The 13,763-nt window shown below is 41.3% G+C and overlaps 1 protein-coding gene across 1 annotated transcript; it reads left to right on the plus strand.

Moving 5' to 3' along the window:
• The first annotated feature begins 3,582 nt into the window (after positions 1–3,582).
• LOC130975091 (uncharacterized) lies at positions 3,583–7,329 on the plus strand. Its single transcript, XM_057899923.1, has 4 exons — positions 3,583–5,251; positions 5,564–6,063; positions 6,157–6,828; positions 6,961–7,329. Exons 1-4 carry the CDS (start codon positions 3,583–3,585, stop codon positions 7,327–7,329), a joined length of 3,210 nt encoding a protein of 1,069 aa, XP_057755906.1.
• Positions 7,330–13,763: the final 6,434 nt, after the last annotated feature.

Consider the following 13,763-nt stretch of genomic DNA (forward strand, 5'->3'; position numbering starts at 1 on the left):
TAACGTGAAGGAAGGACTTTGAGCCAACGTTAGTGACACTTAACATTATCACTAACGTTGGCCAATGATCATAAGTGGCCACGTTAGAGTCCACGTTAACTTGGTTAACGTGGCCTCTAACGTCAATAAGGGGAAGGAAGCCAACGTTAGTGATGTTCAACATTGTCACTAACGTTGGCCTAAGATGCAATGTGCCACGTTAACTTCCACGTTAACTTGGTTAACGTGGGAGCTAACGTGAGAGGCAAGAATGGTCGACAACGTTAGTGACACCCAACATTGTCACTAACGTTGGAAGCAACCACAAAACCCCAAGGAGCCACGTTAACTTCTACCTTAACCTAGTTAACGTGGAAGCTAACGGCAATGAGTGAAAGATGAGCCAACGTTAGTGATACTCAACATTATCACTAACGTTGGAAATGGTTTGCAAAGCCACGTTAGAAGCCACGTTAACCTAGTTAACGTGGACTCTAACGAGAATAGGGGCATATTCGGACGTTAGTGACAATGTTGAGTGTCACTAACGTTCTCGAGGATTGGCACACCTACGTTAAAAGAGCCACGTTAACTAGGTTAACGTGGACTCTAACGTAGGAAAGGGAGAGGCTCTCAACGTTATTGGGAAAGTTGAGTCCCAACAACGTGTGCGAAGGACAAAGAGGCAACGTTAGTGGCAACGTTTGTGCCACTAACGTTGAGGTTAACGTAGCCTTTACTTGGGTAAGAAACGTTAGTGAAAAAGTTGAATGACACTAACGTTTTCGAACCCATTTTCTCACTGAATGTTAACACCTCTAACGTCCTGAGCTAAAGTCTCTGCCCACTTCACACTTTCTCTCTACAAGTAAAACCAAGCCCAAATGAAGAAAAGAACTGCTTCAAACTCAAGATCCAAAGGCCCAAGACTTAAAGAACCAACTAGAAGCTGAGAAGAGTAGTATATATAGGAGTAGCTTTGAATTATTAGAGAGTTCTGGAGGTTGAAGGGAGAGCACTACTCTCTGTATTTTACTCTATTTTTCTAGTTCATTGATGTATTCTCCATCTTTGTTTTCATTTTCTAGAGCTATGAACAACTAAACCCCTTTGATTGGGTTAGGGAGCTCTGTTGTAATTTGATGGATCAATACTAGTTTTCATTATTCTTCTTCTCTCTTTTCTCTTGATTTTACTTGAAAACTTTTGATCTTCATCCCATTGGGTAGTTATCTTGGAAAAGGAGCTATTCAAACTTGGATCTCTTCTGAGCCTTGAAAGAGGAATGAGGAGATCAAGCTAGAAATGCTTTCTCATGCTGGACCGTATTGGGTTTGGATGGATATGTGACTATAATCCTCTCAATACTTGATTTGGGAAATGCATGTGGTATAATCAGTGACCACACTTCATCTCTTCTCATGAGCAATTGACCAAGGAAAAGGCTATTGATCAAGATTTGAGAGATTGAATTACAAGAAATTGTAATTCAATCAATTAAGATTGCCAAGGAGATCAATGAGTGCATTGATTGAGGAAGAGATGAAAATGACTTGATCCGGAGAATTGCAACATCTCCTATGCCCAATGAACTCCCCAAATTCTAATCTAACCCATTCTCTTTAAATTTCTGCGTTTATGTTCATGAGCAAACACCCCATTCCCATTTACAATTCTGCAATTTAATTTCAGTCATCTAATTCCAGCTCTTTAATTCTAGCATTTACTTTTCATGTTATTTACATTACTGCCATTTTATTTTCTGCAACTCTCAACCCAAATTCTGAATTAGCTCAACTAGAACATTCTTCTAATTAAAGTTGCTTGATCAATCAATCCTTGTGGGATTCGACCTCACTCTATTGTGAGTTTTTACTTGACGACAAATTCGGTACACTTGCCGAAGGAAATTTGTTGAAAGACAATTTCCACCTGCATCAAGTTTATGGCGCCGTTGCCGGGGATTGATTGTGCATCAACAATGATTAGATTGGAAGATTACTAGATTGAGCATTTTTGTTTTGTTGATTTAATTTCCTGTTTGAGTAATTTACTTTCTATCTTAATTAACTCCTTCCCTTTCCCCCCTCTACTCTTTCATTTTTCTTTGTTATTTACAATTCAGTTTTCTAACCCACTAACTGTTTGATATATTGCATCACTCACAACTAACAGTAATTCTGACAGCAATATTCTCTGCACATAGTTTTTCCTTGCTTGTACTTGTTGGTTGTATGACATGGAGAAGAAGCGGAGCTTCAACTTCTTTCGATTCTGAACCAGAGAGGACCCTCCTTAGATTAAGGAGGGAAGCAAGAGGGAAACGTGCAATCGGTGCTGAAGAGGAAGAGGAACACTTTGAACTAAACATGGAAGGCAACATAGAAAACCAACATGAAGAAGAGGCTAATAACCATGGGGGAGGAGGTAGAGCAAATCATGTTGGGGAGGATAGAAGAGTGTTAAGCTCTTATATCAATCCCAACCCAGGCAACTGTGGGAGCAGCATTCAGAAGCCCACCATACATGCCAACAATTTCGAGCTAAAACCTCAGCTCATCACTCTTGTGCAGAATAATTACTCATTTGGAGGAGGTGCTCAAGAAGATCCGAATCAACACTTAACCATCTTCTTGAGGATTTGTGACACAGTGAAGTCCAATGGAGTCCACCAGGATATCTATAGGCTGCTCTTGTTCCCATTTTCTCTCAGAGACAAGGCATTCAAATGGCTTGAATCCTTCCCAAAAGAAAGCCTGACAAATTGGGAGGAGGTAGTGAATAAGTTTTTGGCAAGGTTTTACCCCCTCAAAGGATCAATAGGCTGAGAACCGAAGTACAGACGTTCAGACAGCAAGATGGGGAGACACTTTATGAAGCTTGGGAAAGGTTCAAAGACCTAACGAGGAGATGCCCACCAGAGATGTTCAATGAGTGGGTCCAACTGCACATCTTCTATGAAGGCTTGTCATATGAATCAAAGAAGGCAGTAGATCATTCCTCTGGAGGATCCTTGAACAAGAAGAAGACCATTGAAGAAGCAATAGATGTCATTGAAACTGTAGCTGAGAATGACTACTTCTACGCTTCCGAAAGAGGGAACACTAAGGGAGTAATGGAGTTAAATAATGTAGATGCTCTGCTGGCTCAGAACAAGCTTATCGCCAAGCAGTTAGCTGACCTCACCAAGAAGATGGAGAGGAACCAAGTGGCAGCAATCACCACCTCATCAACAACCCAAGAAGAAGTTGAAGAAGAGGACCTTGAGCAAGCCAACTACATTGGGAACTCACCTAGACAGAACCATCATCCATACTCCAAGACATACAACTCTGGATGGAGGAACCACCCAAACTTTGGGTGGGGAATCAGCAAGAGCAAGGCCAAGACCAGAGGCATTACAACTTCAACAACAATCAGGCTCATCAACAATTCACACAGAGGACATATCAACACTCCCACAACAACACCTCTCATTCTTCCACCTCTAATCCCAATTTACCATCAATTGATGACAGACTCTCTAAGCTTGAAACCTTACTTGAAGGAGTATGCAAGAACGTCAGAAACAGTAAGGTATTTCGAGAGGAAGTGCAGTCAAACATGCAGAATCAGAATGCTGCCATCAAGAAACTAGAGACACAAATTGGTTATCTATTCAAGCAGCTTTCTAACCACAACTTCTGCAATAATAACAATTCAAGCAAAGAGGAGGAGTGTCAAGCTATAACACTTAGAAGTGGAAAGGAACTTAAGAAACTCTCCCAAAAACCACAAGAAGAAGGCTCAACTGAAAAGGAAGAAGAGCAAGATGGAGTTAAAACTCCCACTTCAAGTCCACAAAAAGAAAAAGGGATGCCAAAATTGAACATCTCAAGAGCTCCATATCCTCAGCAATTGAAGAAAAAGGAAGATGACAACCAGTTCGTGAGATTCTTGGAAATATTTAAGAAACTACAAATCAACATACCCTTTGCTGAAGCAATAGAACAAATGCCACTCTATGCCAAGTTCCTGAAGGAGCTGATGACTAAGAAGAGAAGCTTGAAGAACAATGAGACTGTGATACTAACTGAAGAATGTAGTGCCATCATCCAGCACAAACTACCCCAGAAGTTGAAGGATCCTGGGAGCTTTCAGATCCCTTGTATTATAGGGGAAATCACAGTAGAGAAGGCCCTTTGTGACTTAGGAGCCAGCATCAATTTGATGTCAGTAGCAATGATAAGGAAGATGAAGATCGAGGAGGCTAAACCAACAAAAATGGCCTTACAACTGGCAGATCGATCGTTCAAATTCCCTCATGGCATAGTAGAGGATTTGTTGGTGAAAGTAGGAGACTTCATATTCCCGGCAGATTTTGTAGTGTTGGACATGCAGGAGGAAGCAAAAACCTCCATTATTCTAGGAAGGCCGTTCTTAGCCACTGCTGGAGCTATCATTGATGTCCAGAAAGGTGATCTTACCTTGAGATTACACAATGAAAAGATGGCATTCAATGTGTTCAAGGCCATGAGTTATCCACCAGAACAATTAGGGGAATACATGAGGATTGACGCGCTTGAAGAAGAAGTGCAGGAGTGTTACAAAGAAGAAGAGCATGAAGAGCCCGAGAGATCAATGGAGGAGGAATATATATCAAGTGAGGAGGTTGCCACAGCAGAGAGTCACGTTCAAGATGCACCACAGGAAGAGACTGAAAAGTCAGAAGCACCCAAGGTTGAACTTAAAGCATTGCCACCCACTCTCAAATATGCATACCTAAGAGAAAATGAAAACTACCCAGTGATCATAAGCTCGTGCCTCAGCCAAGATCAAGAGGATAAACTGCTCAAGGTGCTACGGGAGCATAAGGACGCCATTGGATGGACCCTTGCTGACCTGAAGGGAATCAATTCAACTATATACATGCATAAAATACTGTTGGAAGATGATGCAAAACCATTCATTCAATCCCAAAGGAGGCTGAACCCAATCATGAAGGAAGTGGTACATATAGAGGTTATGAAGCTTTGGCAAGGAGGAGTAATATACCCGATCTCAGATAGCCCTTGGGTCAGCCCCGTGCATGTTGTGCCCAAGAAGGGAGGAATCACTGTGGTTCCCAATGAGAGGAACGAACTGATACCTACAAGAACCGTCACAGGATGGCGGATGTGCATTGACTATCGGAAACTCAATGAAGCCACACGAAAGGATCATTTTCCTCTCCCATTCATGTATCAGATGTTGGAAAGACTTGCAGGGCATGCTTATTACTGTTTTCTTGATGGTTATTCGGGATATAACCAAATAGTGGTTGATCCTAGAGACCAAGAGAAAACTTCATTTACCTGTCCATATGGAGTGTTTGCCTACAGGCGCATGCCATTTGGACTATGTAATGCACCTGCGACTTTCCAACGCTGCATGCTCTCTATATTCTCATATATGATAGAGAAATTCATTGAGGTTTTTATGGATGATTTCTCGGTATTTGGAGATTCTTTTACTAGTTGCTTGAATCACCTGACCTTGGTATTGAAAAGATGCCAAGAGACCAATTTGGTCTTGAACTGGGAGAAATGTCACTTTATGTTGACAGGAGGAATAGTTCTTGGCCATAAGATTTCTAACCAAGGAATCGAAGTGGACAGAGCTAAAGTAGAACTTATTGAAAAGCTCCCTCCACCCAGTGATGTCAACGCAATTAGAAGCTTTTTAAGGCATGCTGGCTTTTACAGAAGATTTATTAAAGATTTTTTAAAAATAGCTAAGCCCTTGAGTAATCTCCTTGTATCAGATACACCATTCATCTTTGATGAAACCTGCATGTTGGCATTTGAGCATTTGAAAGAAAAATTGTCCTCTGCCCCTATCATCTCCCCACCTGATTGGAACTTACCCTTTGAATTGATGTGTGATGCATCTGACTTTGCAGTAGGGGTAGTGTTAGGGCAGAGGAAAAATAACTTAGTCCATGTAATATACTATGCTAGCAAGGTCCTCAATGATGCTCAAAGAAATTATACCACTACTGAAAAGGAATTGCTAGCCATAGTTTTTGCATTTGACAAGTTTAGATCATATCTCATTGGTGCTAAAGTAATTGTTTTTATAGATCACACAGCACTTAAATATTTATTTGCCAAGCAAGAATCAAAACCAAGACTAATAAGATGGATTTTATTATTGCAGGAGTTTGATATTGAAATCAGAGACAAGAAGGGAGTGGAGAACAAGGTGGTAGATCACCTATCAAAGATTCCTCATGAGGAAGGGGAAACACATGATATGAGTGTGAATGAGCTCTTCCTTGATGAGCAGTTAATGACAGTGAACAAAGCTCCATGGTTTGCAGACATTGCCAACTTAAAGGCAACTGGAGCTCTACCTCCAGGGATCAATAAACATCAAAAGAGGAAGCTCATGAATGATGCAAAATACTTTGTCTGGGATGAGCCTTATCTTTTCAAGAAGTGTTCAGATGGAATCCTTAGAAGATGTGTTTCAGAAGAGGAAGGACGAGAAGTACTATGGAATTGCCACGGCTCATGCTACGGAGGCCACTTTGGAGGGGACAGGACTGCAGCAAAGGTGTTACAAAGTGGATTCTTTTGGCCCACCCTTTTCAAGGATGCCAAAGAATTGGTAAGGAGTTGCAATGAATGTCAGAGATCTGGGAACTTGCCCAAAAGAAATGCCATGCCACAGAATTTCATTTTGGAACTGGAAGTATTTGATGTGTGGGGAATAGATTTTATGGGACCATTCCCAACCTCATATGCAAATAAGTACATCTTGGTAGCAGTGGATTATGTGTCCAAATGGGTAGAGGCCATTGCAACCCCAACAAATGACAATAAAGTGGTCATGAACATCCTCAGGAAGAATATTTTCAGCCGGTTCGGAGTCCCAAGAGCCCTCATCAGTGATGGAGGGAGCCATTTTTGTAACAAAGCACTAGAGACTCTTCTCCTATGATATGGGGTGAAACACAAGGTAGCCACACCTTACCATCCCCAAACAAGTGGACAAACAGAGATATCCAACAGAGAGCTAAAGAGAATTCTGGAGAAGACTGTAGGTGCATCAAGAAAAGATTGGGCGAAGAAGCTGGATGATGCTCTTTGGGCATACAGGACCGCATTCAAAACACCACTGGGAATGTCTCCATATCAACTGGTTTATGGGAAAGCTTGCCATTTACCACTAGAATTGGAACACAAAGCTCTCTGGGCCATCAAGATATTGAACTTTGACAGCATTGCTGCTGGTGCAAAGAGAATCTTGCAACTGCAAGAGACAGAGGAATTCAGGTCAAAAGCCTATGAAAATACTAAAATATATAAGGAGAAGGCAAACAGGTGACATGACCTGCATCGTGCACCCCGGGAGTTCGAAAAGGGACAGCAAGTACTCCTCTACAACTCCAAATTGAGACTATTCCCAGGAAAACTCAAATCAATGTGGTCAGGGCCGTTCGTTGTCACTAAAGTCTCACCATATGGACACATCGAAGTCATGGATGAAAAGTCAGGGAGGACTTTTACAGTGAACGGACAAAGACTCAAGCATTATCTGGGCAACATGGGGGAAAACCCCAGAGTAAACTATCATCTCAAGTAGAGGAGGAATCGTCAAGCTAGTGACGATAAAGAAGCGCTTTGTTGGGAGGCAACCCAACCTTAGGTAACTACTTTTTCAACTGCATTTCAATAAAGATCACAAGTTGTTTCCCCTTCATTGTAAGGAGCTAAGTTTGGTGTTCCACTCCAAGACAATTCAAGAGTGAAAGTGCGATTCTAAGTTTGGTGTCTCACTAGAGGATGCTAGTTAGAATCACACTACACTCTCAAAGCACATTGCTAGCTCTAACCAATTAAGGGAACCACTTGGATATAGATTAGTCTTTAGTTAATTGGCTGCTAACAGCAAGATACGAGGTTCTACACATGCATGCAAGGTTTTGTAGTAAGCAAGGAACTAAGTTTGGTGTTCACACACCCAAAATAAGTTCAGAAATCATAAGCATACATGCGAGCTGACTATTCCTCAAGTGCTTTGGAAACAAGCAACTTCCAATAACCTTGTAGGAAACTTATGAGGAGATGGTGTACCTTCAACTAAGAAAGTAAGGTATCAAGAACTATGACAATGACAACAAGAAGGCAACTGGATTGGCAGAGCACACCATCTCTCAAAGGTTGTATTGCTACTTAATTCCATCTCCTCATCTTGTTAAAAATTGGAAGTCCGAATGCACTGTTAATTAATAGTCATGCGTTGATTGGAACCTAGTTAAACTCTGCATTTTTAGTTTTATTGCTTAGGTCTATGTTTGCTGGTTCTTTATGTCACTGCACCACTACTTTACTTAATTGTATGTTTGTCCTTAGAATCAAATGAAAAAGAGAATGATTGTGTTTTAAAAAAGACCAGAGAGGAGTTCATAATATGGAGTAATTTTCTGAATCTTTGTTGTGATCATAAGTTAGCTAAGTTGGTTCAACCATGAGGTCAGAAGACAACTATCTGTCCTGAATCATATGCTTTGAACACACCCCATGAGACTAGCTAAATAACAAGATCCTAATAAAAGAAAGGGAAAGAACAATGAAATTGAAAAACAAAAGAAAAAGAGTAAGCAATAAGGCTAGGCACCAATGGTTTTAATCTTGAGGCATGTGTCTGTGGTGTTCCTGTGTGAGGGATCTACTTGGATGAATAAGCTCTTAGGGGTGCCTTATCACTTGGTAACTTGGGTTAATTAACTCGGGATTATCAGCTGAAAGTCCACTATCAAGAGTAACCCTCACTACAGAGCATTTAGTAACCCAAAGAGGTGCTGGACACCAAGGTCTCAAGAAAATAAAACAAATAAACCATATGCCTGTGGTGTGTATGTATGGGGGAGAGACTTGAGGAAGTAAGTCCGTAGGGGTGTTTCAACACCTAGCACCTTGAACCAACTGGTTCGGGAGTGTTGGCTGAAAGCTTATTTTAAAGAGTTGCCTCCTTATAGAGCACCTAGCCTGAAGAACACAAATAAGCCCTGAAATGACAATAAAAGGATCAATAAAGGTCTCATGGTATGTAAGCAAAACCAGTGTTTTAGAGCATGATAAAGGTCTGAAAGCCAGTAATGGAATGAACCTAAGTTGCTATGCATGAAACCACCATAAAATCAGTAACATGACCTCCACAAGAATGACTCATTTCTCTTGGCATTCCATTCATCATTCCCTTGTTCCAGTATTTGCTTAGGGACAAGCAAGCTTTAAGTTTGGTGTTGTGATGCAAGGGCATCTTGGCCAGTTTCACTGACCTTTTCTTTACTGTTTTTAGGGTAGATTCATGCATTTCCTTAGAAAATAAGCTAGTTTTGGGTAGATATTCACTTACACCTTGATTCAAGCATACATTGTGCATTTTACATGATTTCATGAGGATTTTGCATGAATTTAGTGACAATTGGTATGTTGCATTACCCATGACTTGGACTAGAACTTTGATGCCCTCTATTGCTTGATTTCAGGACCAAAGGAAGCAAGGAGGAACCACTTAGCAGTCACGTTAATTTAATTAACGTAGCCACTAACGTGGAATGGGAGGTAACCTGCAAAGTTAATGAGAAAAGTGATTGCCAATAACGCTCTCGAAGCCATCATTGCCCACGTTAAGAGTCACGTTAACTAAGTTAACGTGAGCTCTAACGTGAAGGAAGGACTTTGAGCCAACGTTAGTGACACTTAACATTATCACTAACGTTGGCCAATGATCATAAGTGGCCACGTTAGAGTCCACGTTAACTTGGTTAACGTGGCCTCTAACGTCAATAAGGGGAAGGAAGCCAACGTTAGTGATGTTCAACATTGTCACTAACGTTGGCCTAAGATGCAATGTGCCACGTTAACTTCCACGTTAACTTGGTTAACGTGGGAGCTAACGTGAGAGGCAAGAATGGTCGACAACGTTAGTGACACCCAACATTGTCACTAACGTTGGAAGCAACCACAAAACCCCAAGGAGCCACGTTAACTTCTACGTTAACCTAGTTAACGTGGAAGCTAACGGCAATGAGTGAAAGATGAGCCAACGTTAGTGATACTCAACATTATCACTAACGTTGGAAATGGTTTACAAAGCCACGTTAGAAGCCACGTTAACCTAGTTAACGTGGACTCTAATGAGAATAGGGGCATATTGGAACGTTAGTGACAATGTTGAGTGTCACTAACGTTCTCGAGGATTGGCACACCTACGGTAAAAGAGCCACGTTAACTAAGTTAACGTGGACTCTAACGTAGGAAAGGGAGAGGCTCTCAACGTTATTGGGAAAGTTGAGTCCCAATAACATGTGCGAAGGACAAAGAGGCAACGTTAGTGGCAACGTTTGTGCCACTAACGTTGAGGTTAACGTAGCCTTTACTTGGGTAAGAAACGTTAGTGAAAAAGTTGAATGACACTAACGTTTTCGAACCCATTTTCTCACTGAATGTTAACACCTCTAACGTCCTGAGCTAAAGTCTCTGCCCACTTCACACTTTCTCTCTACAAGTAAAACCAAGCCCAAATGAAGAAAAGAACTGCTTCAAACTCAAGATCCAAAGGCCCAAGACTTAAAGAACCAACTAGAAGCTGAGAAGAGTAGTATATATAGGAGTAGCTTTGAATTATTAGAGAGTTCTGGAGGATGAAGGGAGAGCACTACTCTCTGTATTTTACTCTATTTTTCTAGTTCATTGATGTATTCTCCATCTTTGTTTTCATTTTCTAGAGCTATGAACAACTAAACCCCTTTGATTGGGTTAGGGAGCTCTGTTGTAATTTGATGGATCAATACTAGTTTTCATTATTCTTCTTCTCTCTTTTCTCTTGATTTTACTTGAAAGCTTTCGATCTTCATCCCATTGGGTAGTTATCTTGGAAAAGGAGCTATTCAAACTTAGATCTCTTCTGAGCCTTGAAAGAGGAATGAAGAGATCAAGCTAGAAATGCTTTCTCATGCTGGACCAAATTGGGTTTGGATGGATATGTGACTATAATCCTCTCAATACTTGATTTGGGAAATGCATGTGGTAGAATCAATGACCACACTTCATCTCTTCTCATGAGCAATTGACCACGGAATTGGCTATTGATCAAGATTTGAGAGATTGAATTGCAAGAAATTGTAATTCAATCAATTAATATTGCCAAGGAGATCAATGAGTGCATTGATTGAGGAAGAGATGAAAATGACTTGATCCGGAGAATTGCAACATCTCCTATGCCCAATGAACTCCCCAAATTCTGATCTAACCCATTCTCTTTAAATTTCTGTGTTTATGTTCATGAGCAAACACCCCATTCCCATTTACAATTCTGCAATTTAATTTCAGTCATCTAATTCCTGCTCTTTAATTCTAGCATTTACTTTTCATGTTATTTACATTACTGCCATTTTATTTTCTGCAACTCTCAACCCAAATTCTGAATTAGCTCAACTAGAACATTCTTCTAATTAAAGTTGCTTGATCAATCAATCCCTGTGGGATTCGACCTCACTCTATTGTGAGTTTTTACTTGACGACAAATTCGGTACACTTGCCGAAAAAAATTTGTTGAGAGACAATTTCCACCTGCATCATTTGTACTGGCGTTTGAATGCCTAGGGTCTGCTCCCTGGCTGGTGCTCAATGCCTGTAATACTGCCCATTTGGGGCGTTGGACACCCAGCCAGAGCTCCCTGGCTGGCGTTCAACTTCGACAACACTCAATCCAGAGTGTTCTATTTTTACTGCTAAAGAATTTTGTCTCTGTTCTGAGTACTGCATATGATCGTGACCCTAAAAATAACTAAAAGAAAAAGAAAATGAAAGAAAATAAAACTAATTAATTAAGGTTGGGTTGCCTCCCAACAAACGCTTCTTTAACGTCATTAGCTTAACGGTTAGCTCCTTACGGAGGTGAGTATGGGCTCATATTTTTGTCCTTTACAGTGAACTTTCTTCCTGTCTTCTCATGAATGAGCTCCACATGCTCTAGAGATAGGATACGATTTATTGTATGTGGTAAGACTAGCTTCTTGGTGAAGACAACTCTCATGCCAGGTGAGAGGCCTTCAATTGGGACTTTCTTGTCCTTCCAGCCTTTAGGTACCTTCTTCCTAATACCTTTGTGCTTAGAGCTTGTTGATGGATGCCCAACACCAAACTTAGAATTGATGTTTGGGGGCTCTACAAAGCTCTACACAGAAAGAGAGGGTTGGAACACTAGGTGTTACACGGTTATCTCTCTTTTATTTGAGGGAGAATTGGGATGAGGTATCTTGAACAAAATGTGATCCTCCCCTAGTTTTAAAGTTAGTTCTCCTATAGCCACATCAATGATAGCATTGGCAATGGCTAGGAAAGGTCTTTCAAGGATGACAGAGTCATCCGCATCCTCTCTAATATCCAAGACTATGAAGTTTGTAGGGATGTAGTGGTTTTTAACTTTTACCAAGACATCATCTACTAAGCCATATGGCTTCTTCATTGTCTTGTCTGCCATCTCTAATGAGATGTTTACATCTTGTACCTCAAGGATTCCTAACTTCTCCATTACAGAGAGGGGCATGAGGTTTATGCTTAACCTTAGGTCACATAGAGCCTTCTGAAAGGTCATGGTGCCTATGGTGCAAGGGATCAGGTAGCGTCCAGGATCTGGAAGCTTCTGAGGTAGCTTCTGCTGAACGAAAGCATGGAGTTCTTTGGAAAGCAGTGGAAGTTCTTCTTCCAAAGGCTTTGTACCAAAAAACTTGGCATTCAGCTTCATGAGAGCTCTTAGGTTCCCAACAACTTGCTCTTCCCTAGTGTCTTCATCCTCATTAGAGGATGAGTATTCATCAAAACTCATGCACTACAGAAGTGCATGCAAAGGAACCTTTATGGTCTTTACATGAGCCTTGGCTTCCTTTCGTTCTAGGATAAGGGTTTCTTAAGTAGGAATTGAGCACTCAGAAGGTGTGCTTTTACTGGCGTTCAACACCAGCTCTGTTGGCTCTTTAGACGTTGAACGCCCTTGTTGTGCACCCTTATTGGCATTAAACGCCAGTCCCTCTGTCATTTTGGGCGTTGAATACCCAACAAAGGTATCCTTGCTAGCGTTTAATGCCAGCTTCCTTGGCAGGTTGGGCGTAGAATGCCCAGTGAGGGGTTCCTCACTGGCGTTTAGTGCCAGAATGCCTGCCTGTTTAGGCATTGAATGCCCAATGAGGGGTTCCTCACTGGCGTTCAGTGCCAGAGTGCCTGCCTGTTTGGGCGTTGAACGCCTAGTGAGGGGTTCTTCACTGCTGCTCAGCGCCAGGCTTGCTGCCATTGTGGGCATTGAATGCCCAGTGAAACCTTTTTCACTGGCGTTCAATGCCTTTCCATTCTTCTCAGATTCGGCCTCTACCTCCATGGTGATGGCCTTTTACTCTTCTTTTGGGTTCACCTCAGTGTTGCTTGGAAGAGTGTCAGGAGGAGTCTCAGGGATCCTCTTGCTCAGCTGACCAACTTGTACCTCCAAGTTTCTAATAGAGGACCTTGTTTCATTCTTGAAACTATGAGTTATCTTAGAGAGGTTGGAAACCAAACTGACTAAGTAAAAAAAATTCTACTTCGAGGTTTGCATATTTCCTTGAGAAGATGGTAATGGTGGTCTGTTGTTGAACCTATTCTGGTTCCTTCCACCTTGATTGTTATTGAAACCTTATGAGGTTTCTGTTGATCCTTCCATGAAAGGTTAAGATGATTCCTCCATGAAGGTGTTTTCATAAGGTTCTCCCATGTAATTCA

The sequence above is a fragment of the Arachis stenosperma genome, chromosome 4, assembly GCF_014773155.1.
Source record: "Arachis stenosperma cultivar V10309 chromosome 4, arast.V10309.gnm1.PFL2, whole genome shotgun sequence".
Taxonomy (NCBI): Eukaryota; Viridiplantae; Streptophyta; class Magnoliopsida; order Fabales; family Fabaceae; genus Arachis; species Arachis stenosperma.

Bases quoted from the DNA above. Each gene is read 5' to 3' on its own strand.
- LOC130975091 (XM_057899923.1), top strand. From the start codon at position 3,583: ATGCAGAATCAGAATGCTGCCATCAAGAAACTAGAGACACAAATTGGT. The intron at 6,064-6,156 runs GTAATTGTTTTT...TTATTATTGCAG, and splicing joins CATATCTCATTGGTGCTAAA to GAGTTTGATATTGAAATCAG. The intron at 6,829-6,960 runs GTCATGAACATC...GTGAAACACAAG, and splicing joins CAACAAATGACAATAAAGTG to GTAGCCACACCTTACCATCC.